Source organism: Sebastes umbrosus, chromosome 15, assembly GCF_015220745.1.
Source record: "Sebastes umbrosus isolate fSebUmb1 chromosome 15, fSebUmb1.pri, whole genome shotgun sequence".
NCBI lineage: Eukaryota > Metazoa > Chordata > Actinopteri > Perciformes > Sebastidae > Sebastes > Sebastes umbrosus.
Window position 1 is genome coordinate 17,170,953 of NC_051283.1, and position 16,196 is coordinate 17,187,148.

At 43.1% G+C, this 16,196-nt stretch overlaps 1 protein-coding gene across 1 annotated transcript in view; it reads right to left on the reverse strand.

Annotated features, from left to right (window-relative positions):
• sdc3 (syndecan 3) overlaps window positions 1-16,196 on the reverse strand; it is a 43,649-nt gene that overhangs the window by 8,315 nt on the left and 19,138 nt on the right. Inside the window, exons 2-3 of the mRNA XM_037795390.1 lie at window positions 4,793-4,886; window positions 23-327 (exon numbers count right to left, since the gene is read on the reverse strand). Of these exons, the coding sequence (XP_037651318.1) occupies window positions 23-327; window positions 4,793-4,886 (399 nt within the window). The remainder of the gene's footprint in view (window positions 1-22; window positions 328-4,792; window positions 4,887-16,196) is intronic.

The window sequence follows — 16,196 nt, forward strand, 5'->3', positions numbered from 1 at the left end:
CTCTCTCCCTCTCCAGCTGCTTCTCCTTCTCCCTCTCCTCCTCCTCCTCCAGTTCCCTCTGCCTCTCTTGCTCTTTCTCTCTCTCCTCTAACTCCTTCTCTCTCTCCCTCTCCAGCTCTTTCTCTTTTTCCCAGAATGCACCGCTCTCTCCATCGGCCTCGGTGGGCAGCGGGGTGGCGGTGGGTTCCTCCTCCGGGATGGGGCTCGGCTCGGCTGCAGGCAAGGCGGAGGGTGCGGGGCCGGTGGCCTGGGTGGTGGAGAGGAGGAGGGGCTCTTCTGTGGTGAAGGACACGCCCGCCGATGTCGGCCTCACACTGATCTCAGGATCTGGAGAGGAAAGGAGATGATTTTGAATTAAAAAATGATTTAATATAAAAATAACAAGCAGAGGAGTCAAAAAATAAAAAAAAATCTCTCTCAGTCACACATCGCGTTCATCACTCAACCCGCCCACACACTCACACAGTAAATCAGAAACTGAGACTACGGCTGTGTTTGAAATCAATCCCTTGGACACTCATTCACTGCTCCCCATATAACAAACACTCACTAATTTACTCTCTGCTGAGCAGTAAATTGAGATTTCAGACACTTATAAGTCACCTTCACTTTGCATCATCACTAACAGGTGTACTGTTGCACGACTGTATTTTTTTAGGATCTATAAAATGTGAAGCATTGCACTGTGGGACACTATTAATTTCGTTTCACTGTGGAGATTTTTGTGGACACGAAATCATGCATAAATTTCACACAGTAAATATAGTAAATATAGTGCACTATAGAAAAAATGGGATGTGATTTTTTGACATTATTTTTTGGGCATTTTTACATCAGACAGGATCCAGGTCCCAGGCTGGATTCAAACCAGGGATGTTGCCATTACATGTTCACAAAAAAGATCACTAGCCTTCCATGATGCCCCGAAGCCGGCTTAATTTGAAAACACTTCCTCTTCACCTTGTCTTTAGGACCCGGGCCCAGATCTGAGTACACTTGACCCCAAATTCTAGTTTGTTTGATTAGTATGAACGCTGTGTACCGTACCGGGTCATCGATATGTTCCCGGGTCCACTTGAAAAGGTGGTCTTGATTATGGTTTATGTGTACTTGGGTATGGTTCACATCAGGTGAGCCAAAAACCCGGAAGTGGTCTGCTAACACGAGTAGCAGTCAGCAAATAGTTTTGAAACAGAAGGCCTTTTACAACACTGCCAGTCTCGTCCGAAAACTGCATATGCGCACAGCAAGCGCCGATCTCATCCTCTGAACTGCACGGCCACGGGGGATCAAGGGTTGTGTCTAGAAAGTAAACCACAAGTTGCAAAACTCTCGTCAGATGGTTGAGGTTAGGTATTGACCTCGACAGGTTAAGGTTAGGATAGGTCGTCGGGAAGCAAACCATGCGAGAGTTTTCTCATGTTTTCACAACTTGTGGGTAATCATCTAGACACGACCGTGATAAAGCAGGAAGGCAGGCGAGAGGTTCGTTCTTGTCTCCAAAATATAAACAATAGTAGGCAATAGGGGCGGCTGTAGCTCAGTGGGTAGAGCGGGTCGTCCTTTAACCACAAGGTCGGCGGTTCAATCTCAGGCTCCTACTGTCTGCATGTCGAACGGTCCTTCAGCGAGACACTGAACCCCTGTTGCTCCACGGGCGTTTAACAGGGAAAACTGAGCTTTTGATAAACAATGATGTAAGCCTGGTTGAGGACTGTGTGGTATTAAAGTTAAAAGGGCAGTCAAGCACTTTAGTATTGCACTTCTATAAGGTTGCACAATGCACAGGCTAAAAAAAGAATGGGCAAAAATCTGCATAGTAGACCCCGAGATATCCTTACTTTTAGTTGCTTATATTAGTAAAGCTCCAAAAAAGCTGGAAACTACATTTCCCATAATGAAACCAATATCATCTTTTTTGTGAGAGCCTCCTTGCCTGGTAAACACAAACATCTTTTAAACTCCACGCTCCTTGAGGTCTTTGTTGACATTGCTATGACATTATCAGGGTTATTTTTTCCAGACTTGACACAGTACTCCTCATGACTAGTAAACTGACCTTTATGTGTAAAGTCGGTGCAGTTCCCCTTTAAGAAAACAACTGTCTGTCCCCTGTCATCTTAAATGTCAATACAGCTCTGCTTGTTTTCTCTCAAATGACTTCAGCATCATAAAGTGATTTTATTGGTATCTCAGCGCGGCAATCACAGTCGCAATCAAATCGCTATTTTCTGCTCGTTTAGCCGTCTGACAACACAAACAGAAAAACATGTAAATGAGAACAACTACAGTAAATTGTGAGTTTGGTTATATTAAAACATGGAGAGCAGAAAGGAGGTTTAACCAACTGAGACCAGGCTGACTGAAGATGAAGAAGAACGGTTTTCCTTTCATTTTGGCGCTTCACAGTGTGGATGCAAAAAAATGACCTAAAGAGTTGAGGTAAACAGCGCTGTCAAAATTAGCTGGCTTAGTGTGGACACAGTCTGAGAGGAGAAGAGAAGGTACTGACGATGGGGCCCACTAATCCTTTTTTTTCTTAAATCTCATAATAGTATTATACCACCTTTCATTTTGTTATAGCTGTGAAGCTCCTCGGGGTTGAAAGAGAAACAAATTGAATTTACAGGCTCAAAGACATGAAGGCTGACAGACGAGCTTGAGAGGATATCGAAATATGGGCTCCGACAATGCAGCCTCTGTTAAACTTATCAGACGCCTCAAAATGCCACATTTTGACGCAGCAGCGACACAAAATGCACATCCGTCTGTTGTAAATTAGCTTTTCCTCTGGAATCAGACGGCTCTGTGTCGCGGTTTGAGATAAAGCAATTTTGCCGGGGTGCTGTTTCAACCACAGGGGATGCTTCTGCTGCACTCTCCTGCTCTGAATTGTAATTATGATCTTCGCCAGGAGATTATGTATTCGGTCGCGTGTGTGTGTGCGTGCATCTCTGTGTCTGTCTGTCTGTCTGTCTGTTTGTCTGTCTGTCCACAGCTAATCTCGCATCTTAATTTCTTTTGTGCTGATTTATTCTCACTTTTTGAAAACATATTTTATTGACTATTTTACACCGTCATTGACTGCTGACTCTTAACTACTCTTAGGGACCGCAAGTGATCAAGAACTGCTTCAGTTTGGACTCTTGTTTCCGCTACGGATTACAAATTGTTCCTCTTTTCCTCTCTTGCTTTGCACACCTAGGTAAAACAGAGCAGCCACACTGCCTGCATGAATAGCGCAGCTCAGGTGCGGCTCGGCTGCGTTCTAGAGATTCAAGGTCTCGCCAATTTTTATTGCGAGCCGCGCGCGGTTCACAGCAACAACAGAGTGAAAATGATCGCTTGACAGTATATTGACATCATACCAGCAACATTACTACAGTTTCAATGTCCGTATATGTAGAATACTGTATGTCACAGACATGAAAAAAAGTAAAGATTTATTTATAAATCAATCTGCTTCACTTTCAAAATAAAAGCTCTCTAGCGGGGTTTTTTTCTTTGGACAGAATTCCTTCATTTGTTAACACAAGGCTTATATTCTGAAATATTTACAGGACAGTGTTGTAGAACATGCAGTGCCTTGCAAGGATTCATTCCATGAAAGAATAAAGCATCGGGCTTTAAGTGTAGATTATTACTATTATTTACAAATGAGCACACGCTTCTTAACCTGTGTCTGTCTAAAATAAATATAAATTACATGTATAATGAAATGAAATGGCCATTATGAAAGGCAGGGTGGCAGCAGCAGCCCAGCAGCAGCAGAAACGCTGCTGGTATGGACGCCACATTCTTGAGACACACAGTAGTTCAGCAAGGCAGCCGCCACGCGCTGCTGACGTGCCCAGTCTGGCCCGGGCGTTACCCTTCATGACCTCATCCCTCTATCACTCAACCCTCATCCTCCTTCCGGACCCTTAATCCATACTTCCTACATCATCATTGGTCCGCTCCATCTTCAATATGTTATTAACTATTCTAAACCCATATCGTTATTGGTGTGGTCTTTGCTGCACGGAACCGGTGCAGACAGCTGCGTAGATTAAAATGAGAGTGTATCTGTTGCATGAGATGTGCGATTGAAAAATGTGTCTGATACTCTTGTAGTATAAACGGGGAACAATTGTGTTTTGTATTCATTCAATCAAACGTTACAGCAGTGGTCGTTTGAGACACACCTGACGGAGATCCGCACTCTACTGAATGCACTTTTCTAGTTTATTTTGAGCGCGCTCGCCAACTAGCACAGTGGCTAAAACGAGGGCAGCCCTCATTGAGTCATGCTTAATAAGGAGAACCACGCTCAAGCTTCAACAGCCAGATCAGAAAATCAGCCTGAATTACACCAACGTGATTTACCTTAAGTAGGTAATTCCTTCACAGGCAGACAGCCAGCTCACTCAAACGCAAACATACGCTCACTGATAGGTGCACACAACTGCTAATCTGTGTGGACTGTAATCTGATTAGAGCAAATAAGATGTGGGGGAACTAGAACCCGGGTTGCTGTTTGTTTGTAAGGGCGTCTGTGTTTAAAGGTGCAATAACTCTGTATCATCTGTCGAGCCAAATGATGTGTTTGTATTGTGTGATTGTGTGTGCGTGGCCTCCCTGCATGTGAGTCTGGCAACCAGAGAGACCATAACCCGAGGACACGGAGCAGGGGGGGGGGGGGGGGGGGGGGGGGGTCTTCAGGGTCAGCAGATTGAAACACAGCAGCTGTCGAGTTTGAAAGAACGAGGGCGTGAGTGTGTAACCTCTCACACACACACACACACACACTTACAGCCAGAGCCGGAGCCCGAGTAGAGGTCCTCATCGTCGTAGAACTCGTCTCTCGTCGAGCCTTCGTCATCGATAGACGGCGACCAAGTCTGTCCCTGAGAGAGACACAGAGATGATAGAGATTAGAGTTGTTCATTGTGAATGACTGAGCTGTTTGTCATTTCATTTGAATAGAGAAACCACTTTGGCAGATTACATGCACACACAGACACGCACACGGGAGGTGCAGGGAGCTTTATGGTGGATAGGGCAACATCTGTCTGTCTGCGGGCTCCATGGAGGAGCATATTTAATGAGTTGATCTAAAGCTTGGGATTTTGGCAGAAGAACATCAAAGCTTTCAAGGAGAGAGGGGTTTCATTCAGTCTCTGCTTACGTGTCAGTTACAAGTGATGCTCAGCCTGTAAAGTAGCAGAGTGTTGAGAAGCAGTTTTTAACAAATAATTGTAAGACTATATATCTATAAATGTTGGAAATGATCAATAAAGCTAAAGACCGGGGTGGGGGCGGGACAACTGGAATAAGATTATAACGTGTAGTAGTCCATGTGACCTTTAAGCTTTCTGTACATTGTAATTACTGTAGCATCTGTATATTCACCTCATTTTTATCTACTTGCATAATTATTTGATGGTATACTGTATACTTGTTACCAAGACTGACTATTTTATTAATTTATTTAGTTTGTTATAATTGGACAACCCCAATAACAATATATTTAAAAAAAAATGTTGAACTATAAAATGTGTAAAAAGTGAAAAATGCTCATTTCACATTCCCAAAACCAGATGTGATGTCTTCAAATGTCTTATCTTTGTCTGATCAACTGTATTAAACCCCAAAATATTAATTTTCAATGGTGAAAAACACCAAATCTTCACATCACATTAGTCATATTTCCTCGATTAACTGTTAGTCAGTCAGTTAATCAATCAACTAATTGCACTAAATTGTTAATCTATAAAATGTGAACAGTGAACAAGACTACAAGTCTACAACCAGGCTAGCAGCTCTGTGAGGCTGAACTAAAGCTGAGCTAAATGCAAACTGTAGCATGCTAACATGATCACAGTGACATAGTGCTAACCTGCTGATGTTGAGCAGGTATAATGTTTGCCATGTTCACCATCTAATGGTGGAGACGCACCAAATCTGGCCAACAAACAAAAAGACGTGGTGGAACCCAAAGCGGTTGACCCTAACTTTCCCATTTTACAGCTAAACAGTACAGAAATAGGCATTACAGTAACAGAATATTGATTCATATTTGATCAACGCTGCCAAGTTTGACTGTTTGATCAGAGTTCCGTGAGCTTGCTGCCTTGCGATGGAAGGACCTAATTTGCATAAAGTTGAGATTGAGTCATGATTATTCAAATTCAGATACGGTTACTGGTCGGTCGACTCGCCAAGCCCGGCGAGCTGTATCATCATTCAACATGCATCTCCTGCTCTCAATAGAAAAAGAATAGGATCTATCGACTTCACATGGCCTACGTCAACGGATGTCGTATATCTCCACCTTTAGTTTAACAGTTGCTAATTAGCGCTAAACAAAAAGTCATTAATGTCTGTCACAATTTCCCAGAGTACAAGGTAACATCTTCAAATTGCTTGGTTTTGTTTGGCCAATAAGATGCTGTTAAGATGACTTAAATAAGCTATGCTCAATATTGTGGGAAAATCATTTCAGTACTACGTTGAACTCCTTGTGTCGCTTTTTGAATAAATACTGCTATACATTTGAGTTTTACAGCTGCACTCTGCTCTCTGATTGTATAATTGTATCTCCTGGATCGCTTCACAGCATCCTCCCTGCTCATCACCTTAATCCAGGCCTGTTTTCACATTCATTGTGAGGGGAAAGAGCAACCTCTGTCAGGGTTAGGTAAGAGAGATTAGTCGTGGCTCATTCAGGGGGGTTGAACCTCTGAAGTGAGTGACCTCAGCCTCCGGTCACTTTGAGGCTGATCCTGCCTCTCTCTTCATTCATCTCTTTCATCTCTCTCTCTCTCTCTCTGTTTCTCTTGACCTCAATCCCACATCCCCGCGATGTTTAAACACACACTTTAGCACTCACCCATCACACAGGGTCATCTAACACTGCTATCAAATGCAGGCACTTAAGAGACACCGCCCGTACTGCAGCGCCAAGATACCTTTCATACTAGAGTACTACTACCACACTTTGTTTCAAGACATGTTTCAAGGAGTACTGCAACTGTACTTGTAGCGTCTATTCCAAGTATTTACAGCCAAATTTATTTCATGTAGATACTCATTTTTAAATATACTGTTTCTCTACTTCATCACTACGATCGACCCCTTTTTACATACAAGTAGTCCGTTGTTCAGTAATATAACAATATTGATTAGATTGATTATTCTGTGCTTTTACTGAAGTACTGAATAGGTAAGGACAGTGTGTAGGATTTGGCGGCATCTAGTGGTGTGGTTGCAGATTGCAACTAACTGCGTCCCCCTCCACTCACTCCTCCCTTTCCAAGACCGCAGTAAGGAAGGCCACAGTGTGCAAAACCTTGGTAACGCCGTTCACCACACTCAGAGGCCATCCTTTCCATAATAACACTACTTTAGGAGCAACGAAAGTCAGACGGCGGCAGGTGGTACCACAGTTTTGCACTCTGCAGCTCACGTTACCGCAGTTTCACAAGCGTGTATCACACACTGTTCCTTTAAGTGTGGTATTGCCAGTTTTATTTACGTAAAGGAGCTGAATACTTCTTCCATCAATGCATTTTGTGCCTAGATTCAGCTCAGCACACACTAAGTAGTTCAATGTTGCGATGCCAAGAACAAAGGGCTCCGTTTTGCTCCAGGTATTGGAAAACAGTCAGTCCACTGCTGAAAATGTGACCAAAACAAACTTATCTCCTCAGCAATCTTAAGCCCATCCTGAGGCCCTATGGTGCTGTGTCTTTGCTAGGCCTGTGTGATGCTAATTGAACACACACACACACACACTCATATAAGCAGAGGCTCCTCCCCGGCTCCAGACAGAAGAAACCTGATGCCTTTAAAAGCCAATAAAAGCATAATGGAATCTAGAAACCCGAGCATCTCAGTCCATCACATCTCAGCATGAGGTGGAGCTGAAACGCTATATGTACCTCCTGAAAATGAAATTGACTTGAAGTTGTTCGGAGCCTCGGCGCACCGAGGATATGGGCTTTTCACAAAGCGGAAGGACGAGAGTGTGTGTGCGTCACGGTTCGAGCATAAATGTATGTGAAAGAGTGTGTGTGTGTGAAGGCCTGGTGATCTTGAACCCAGAAAGTGCCGAAAAAAGTACTGAAAAGACGTTTCAGTTGGTGCGAATGTGTGTGTGTGTTGTATTCCAAGGATCAGTTTTACAATGAAGGCCGTTGCTATGGGCAACCTTTGCCTTTCACAGAAATTCCCATCTCCTAGTGAGACTTGACACACACACACACACTCTCGCACACATATAAGAGCTCGAGCTACATAAGCAAAGGTGTTACGTAACGTCAAATAAACAACCCTAAAAAACCAACATCAAAACAGTCTGCTCCTCCAGCTCTCCCCCTCTCTTTCTCTATCTATCCCTCCCTCCCGTCATCTCCCCCCTCCCCTCTGGATCCACTAACTCTGTGCCAGTATATCCCCGTCCTCGATCCATTTTCTTTCATCTTAAACTCCCATTCCTTATCTCGAGGCTAGCCCCCTAAGTTCAGCGTGACCCCGAAAAAAACACACACATACTTAAATAAACACACACCCCGCCCCCAAGGCGGCACCAGAGCCCCCCCCAGGGGCCCACTTTACAAGTCCCCCTATACACACAGCAACCTCCAGGACATACTGGAGCTGCAGAGAGGCCCATGTTGTGTTTAAATGTGTTTATCCTAACCTTTAGCAGTAATGTGTTATCACCCTCTGTGTCTCGACATGTTTCATTTATGAGGCGATATTATACGTGTGAATTCACGGTATGGCGGGCAGTAGTGCGTCACTGCATGTAATTACAGCGTGTGGGTCTGAATGGGTATAATCACAGGTTTTGTTTGTGGTGTACACACACAAATGCCCCTCAGACCTGCATGTGTGTGTGTGTGTGTGTGTGTGTGTGTGTGTTTTACGTGATTTCGGGGGAGTCGAATCGAGCCAGCTCTGCATTTTGCCTCTGCTTCAGGAGCTATAAACAGCTGTACTTTCTGCCTGCGCCACATAGCTAACTAACCACAACGAGACACAACGAGCTCTCCTCCACCGCACGCATAACCCGGGGCCAAAATCGTCTGTACGTTGCCCTCAATTCCCCTCCACCGCTGCATTTTGTTCCCCATTCGTTATAAAAGGAAACTGTAAGATGACAGCCGTATTCCACTGGATCTGCGGATTGAATGCGATCCTGGTTCTTGGCAGCGTATGAAGCGCTGCCATTGTAAGGCACGCGGTGCCAGTTGGAGTCATTTTAAAACAATCTGGGAGCGTTGGAATATATAATTATGTATACTTGTGTAAAAGGAGACGGGGGGGAACATAAAATTGAAGGAAAAAAAAAATCAGAAGCAGAAGAAGAAACTGTGTTTTTCATGTTCTGACAAAGCGGACACAGGTGCGTCCTCTGAGGGGTGTTGCAACATTCGCAGTGACTCAGGTAGAAATGTGATCTAAAGCTGACATCAGGCTTTGCACTATGTATTTGATCCTGTGTGCTATAGCCGCCCCGTCAGTGTGTGTGTGTTTGTGTGTCAGCTCGTTTTACAGCTACAAGAACCCGGCTTTTATACCTGCGCTGACAGAGCTGCGGTTTCACAAATATTAACATTCCACAGGAGCTGAATTGTTCCAGATTATAAGTGTGTGATATTAAAGTGACAACACTGCAGCAGCAACCTGACCTGATGAGAAGGTGTGTGTGTGTGTGTGTGTGTGTGTGTGTGTGTGTGTGTGTGTGTGTGCGTGCGTGAAGGTTATATGACAATTACCAGCCTGAGTGTGAAAGAGAAAAAGACCACGGTGTGTGTGTTTTGTCTGCAGGAACAATGGGCGTTTGCAGCACAGCTAACATTAAGATGCAGGAAGTCCGATAACAATAGGAGGCAGAGGTAGTTATATAGACACACTGATTCACCAAACCGTGACACACACACACAAACACACACAGCTGGGAGTTGCGTGTGACAAAAAGATGATTTTTTTGGGAGTTGATTTTCTGACTGGTCCAGTTCAGTTCTGATATCCCCTTCAGGGCGAGCTGGGCAGATAGAGAGCTTCATTGTGATTGACTTCAAATGCATTCCTCAGTAACCCGAGAGGCTGCGGCGGCACAATGCACACACACACACATATGCACACACACGAGCATCTTAAGCCCCCCGCTATAGTAGACGCAATGAAGCTCTGCTTTGGAGAAATAATCGTTAATTGTGCTTTTTAATATGTGAGATTTTATCGGAGCGCAATGTTCTCGGGTGCTGCAGCATCTCTGAGCTCTAGAAACTGTGAAGAATCATTTGAATACTCCCTCTGCTTTCTGGCACCATCTTTCTGAGAGTCCCACTCCTCTAGCCGCCGTAGCCGGCCCTCCGTTTACTGCATCCACAGTGTTGAAGGAGACGAGGGAACAGGAATACAATGAAAGACATTGAGATCATGTCCATTGTATTCTTTTGTCATGTCCATTTTTCACACCACACTTTTCATGCAGGAAGGGAATGAATCAATGTCAATATCTTCTTAGAACAGTGAATCCCAAACTTTGTGTTTTGTAACCCCTCAAAATGAAGTCTACTTGTGCTACAGGTTGTATACGAGTTGTGATTTGGTTTGTTCCAAGTTCTAATGTTCCATTATCACTTATCTCACTTTTGAATTTTTGAGTATTTTAATTTAAAAAATCCACTTCTTTTCTTTTTTTTTCTTCATTTTGATGAGTCACCTTGAACTCAAGAGCGTATACATACATTTGTTTAATCAAACATGATTTTGGGTGACTAACTAAACCCGCCTGTTACGTTGAATCACACTTGATCATTAGCTTTTGGGTTGAACCTACATTTGATCCAATAAAATCTGAAGGATTTGATTTAAATTTCCTGCATGGCTATAACAAGGAAATACGTTGCATTACTGAGGATAAAGATGCTCTAACTTCCATTTCACTGTTAGTTTAACAACTGCTAGTGACCCGGAAAGTTAATTTCACAAGAAAAAAACCCCCCAAGATTAATGAAAAGTCAGAAAGAATGGATATAAACAATGTGGAAAAACAATATTTGTTCTTCCTTCCTTATCCATTAAGCATCTTGCAACTCCTCAGATTTATCTTGTGACACACTAGGGGGTCACGTTGACAACCTCTGGACTAGAAGAGTGTCAAATACTCGAGCTTCTGGAGCGTTCAGACCACAGACTGTATATAAGAAGTGGACATAGCCACCGTGACGTCACCCATTGGTTTACGGACTGCCGCTTTTGAAGCCTCGATTTGGCATTTAGGCCGTTACCATCTTGGTTTTTTGCAACCAGAAGTGACAGGAGAGGGTGGAGCTAAGCACAACCGAACAACCGCACAATGAGACATTTTATGCGACCAAAATATAAGTTATATGTTATACAGACGAATACATGGACAACTTCCAGACCGGACAACGCCGTGGTAGTGACCTGTCAATCACATTGTATCCACGCCCTGAAGCATCTCCTGCTTTATGGTCTATTTGACTCTAAATGGGACCATAATTTACTAAATGAACATCATGCTGTATTGAAGAAGACTTGAAACTAGCGATTGAGACCATAAACTCATGTTTACAATGTTTACTGAGGTAATAAATCAAGTGAGAAGTAGGCTCATTTTCTCATAGACTTCTATACAATCAGACTTCTTTTTGCAACCAGAGGAGTCGCCCCCTGCTGGCTATTAGAAAGAATGCAAGTTTAAGGCACTTCCGCTTTGGCTTCACTTGCTCGGACAGAAGATGTTTTGTCGCCATACGTTCAATACATTGTCAAATCATATATGTTGATGACATGACATCAACAACAGGCTCTGTCTGTGTCGAGCTTGCTCACGTTTGTTCCATCACATGAGCCACATCCCCAAACTAAATGAGTATTATTACTGCAATGAATGGCTTAAACTTCAATGTGGGTGTCCCGACTGGACTAAAGTACTGGATGTGAAACGTGTCAGCAGTGCACTTGAACACATCATAACAGCTCTGGCTAAAAAAACAATAATCATCTGGCAGAAAATTTGAGACCCAGATCAGCCCTAAGATGAGGTAAAGTGATCTTTATGAGCCACATTTCCAGCCTCCCTGCAGTTTAATTCACTGTAGGTGGAGTGCCCACGCCTCATAAAGCAGCTGCTGATTCACGGCCGTCTCTGTGTCTGCTCCTCTCCAGAGCCGACCTATACCGATAAGAGGTGGAGAGCTTGAGCCGTGCTGCTCGCTGACAGAAGTGGACCGTTGACAACTCTTTATCTGAAAACGGTCAGACTGCTTGGCACATGCCCTCCGACTACTCGCACACTTACAGGAAAAACTGCAGCCTGTTTATTGTTTTCTGTTGTTCCACGCCCATCTTTCTTTCCAGAGTGGATCCCCGGACCTGTCAGCAGAGACCTCTAATCTCCCTCCATCTTTTGCTTTTCCACCTCGTCTCACTTTCCGCCCTGCTCTCCGTCTCCTAGCAGCTGGGCAGGTTGGACGGCAGCCAGCCTGGACGCTTACACACTTACAGTCAGACAAGGAGATGTGAGAGAGATAGAGGGCAGGCAGTGCGTGTGTGTGTGAGTAGGTTACCAGGTGATGGCCTGGTTAAGACACCTGCCACCTTCATCTGAGATTAGCACAGAAAGCCTCTGCACAGTCATACTGCTCACACACACTCGGTGACACCTTGTAGCACACACACACACGGAGACGGTCGGATGTCGAGACAGTATCTTGTAGCAGTGACGTCAGGTGAACAGCTAACACCTGCACGCTACGGCCAAAGGGAGTCAAAGAAAACCTGTCTATCTAAGGGACTAAAATATAAAATATAATCCACAGACACATAAAAGAGCCCCTCCCTGCACATTGTTGGTTGTTTGTTGTAGTATTTTGCAGGTTGAAGTTCTGTTGTTGGTTGAAACAATTGTGTTCATGCTTGAAATGAAGAGTCCCAATCTTCCTGCCACAGCAGATCCACCGTAGCCCAAGTTTCCATCCATATGTAACGCAAATTTGAACAGACTGTCCAGAAAATCCCCAAAAGAAAATGCAAATCAATCCGAGTTTGCATCTACTACCGTTATGCGGATATTAGGAGGTGGTTCAGCAAGAGAACCAGCTGGTGGCGCTAATTAAAAGAGCTCCAGTCAAACCACAAACGTGTGTAAATCAATGTGGGACACGTGATGGAAGTATAGCATTTCTGTTTGTTTTACGTATTCATTTGTGAAACTTTACAAAGTCCACATTGCTCAAGAAAGATTGGATGTTTTCGTCTCCTCAGCGGAAGCTTCAGTGGACGTTTAAGTCACATGCTTTTATAGAAGTCTCAATTTATTCGCCAAGTTATTGCATTTGTCCCATGTGGCGTGACAAAACATGAAAATTCTTTTTGAAATATAAAGATTTTTTTTTTTTTTTAATGCGCAAATTGAAAATGCATAAAAATTGGTGGGAGGAAACTAGGGATGGGGGGAAAAAAATCGATACAGCATAGCATCATGATATTTCGCTTGGCAATATTGTATCGATACACGGATGTCAAGTATTGATCTTTTATTATATAAACTATTAAAAACCTCTTAACAATCCGACGGCCCGCCGGTGGGCCCGGCCACCATTCTGTCTTTCAGAGGCAGTAGCGGGCTCAATTTTAAAGCTAGAGTGAAGATAATGATATCACATGAAGCTAGAAAAACACAAGAAAGCCTCTAGTACCAACCATGTTATGTCAACGCTAAGTAACACTCCAAATTTACGCTAAATTTTGGCGAGGAAACACTGGCATGGCCATCTTCATAGTGAAAACTGTATCTTATTAGATAAAATAGATGTTGACAAACTGCATAATTTGGTGTTGTAAAAAGGTAATAAATCACAATATATTGCAATATATCTTATTGCAATACTCAGCATATCGCAAAATGTTTAAAATCGCAATAAAATCGTATCACGAGGCCTCTGGTAATCCCCCCCCCAAATGGAAATGCATTTACTGACACTCCCCTCCACAGAAAATTATACAAAAGTGTGTAAACACAAAATTACTGTATAGTAAACCATCAAAGGAAACCTGTGATGCAGGGTTTATCTCTTAAAGCACGAATATTCTGCTCCCAAATGCATTCAGACTGCTTTAATAATGTTAAAGTAGGTTTACTCTAGCCTATAGGTACACACGGTGCAGCTGTATATAATGAAAATCTATATCAGATCAGACTTAGTATCAACAGATATTAAAAATGTGATCTACCGTATACATCCCTCACCAATGAAAAGTGTCACTTTAAAACTTCAAACTCTTGCTCACGGGCCCCCTGACACCATTCAGTCATGCATCCATTATTTTAATAGTGTCTAACTGTGCTTCCGAATCACATAATTTCCTCCCAGCTCACTGCTTGCTGAGTCTTTGAAACTCAACTATGAACTGTGACGCTATTAAGCAATATTTAAAAAATACAAAATAAAGGGTTGCGCCTTTGAATAAGCAGAATGCACACAATAAATGATATATAATAATCCTCACCCTGCGGGTCAAAATCCACTCAGCATCCATCAGAACTATTTTACAACTCTATTCCTAATACATACATTTTCTGTCACAGTTTTAATGTCTGTGATGAATGTCTCCTCCTGTGAAATAATAAGTATTTGCAGCCCCCCGAGGCCTCGCTTTTCAGCAGTAAGCCCAGTAAAACAGCTCCAGGTTTTTAGTGAAATTATCATTTAGTGTCAAGAGATTCTCTGCAGTAGCAGCTGCAGCAGGGGGTCATAAGCAGGCATCACTTTGTGTTCGTGAGAGGAAACCCGCTGAGCAATTTTACACTGATTAGCTGTTTAAAAGATGGGAAGTGGTTATGGGTGTCTTGGATTAAATAAGACTACATGGGGATTAATACAGAAAGCATCTTAGATGTCAGCCTTCAGACTAATTTGGGGTATTAAACAAAAATAAAGCGTGCTGCTTATGTTGCTTTTAAATATGTAATCATCTAAAACTGCTATTCAACAGTAAAAAAGATCCTTGTGGACATGCTGCTGGAAGTAGTGCTGAGTGGGAAGGTAGAAACATTGATTTAGTCCCCTGCCAAACACATTTCTGATCTTTTCCGGCATGTTTGTCCCAGTTTTTCACACACGAGTGCTCCCCGTGACCGATGAATGTGAACCACTGAGCAAACCTGTAAACATGCTCATGTACAACAGCCAGGAAATGAGTGAAACACTTTTTTTCTTCCTCCACTATTTTTAGTCTTTTCCGCCGATCAAATTCCTGATAGCGCTACCGTGGCTGATCCAAACCGCGGCCACGCTGGCCGTATTAGTTCCTCGTACAAAACCTGTGGGAGGATGGCATTACATTGGCTCTAGTTTGTTATTCCAGCCCGCTCTGGACCTTTAAGCTGTCTCAGTGTGCAGCACCAAACCAAAGCTGAAAAGCATCCAGGCACTAATATTATCTTTCTAATATTATCTTTCTCCACTGAGTTATAAGGACAAAGATGATCTAAGTGATGAATGCCCTTATGGAAAGTCACGCTTTTGCTAAATATGGTATATGGTACAGTGAGTGGCTCGGTCAGAGAGCTGCAGGGAGAGAACAGGTGCACAGTGGAGGAAAAAAAAAAAGCATCTGGATCACGGAAATACAATTAAGTCCATTTTCATGCAGAAAGACTTTCAGTATTTATCTCATGTATCTGTTACAAAACAATAGACACAAATCCACTCATGACAGTGTTCAGCGTACCTTCAACAGAGCGTAGCATCACTTTAAATCAGTTTTGCATTTGCTTCATTGATAGCTTGCCGATTAATCCTCATTAGGTGGAAGGCTGTCTGCCCTCCCTCTATTAGAAAATTGATTACGGAGGTCATGATGTATCTTCAAATTGAGAAACTGAGGTTCACTTTAAATAAATTGCTTGAAAAATAGAATAGCATCTGGTTTCCCTTCATTGATTATGTGGAGAATCTGCCCTTTCTAGCAACTTGATTGCTAATGTTGTTCACAAGCAGATATTTTGCTAACAATATATACATTTTCTGTTCTGTTTTTCTGTAATTACCTCTCTATATAGTCGTTTTTTATTGGAGGCGGCGGAGTCTGCCATTCCCGCACGGGATTCAAATTGCCGATCTGTGCATTAGGGATTCACAGGAAATATTACATGCTTGTAAACTAGTGTT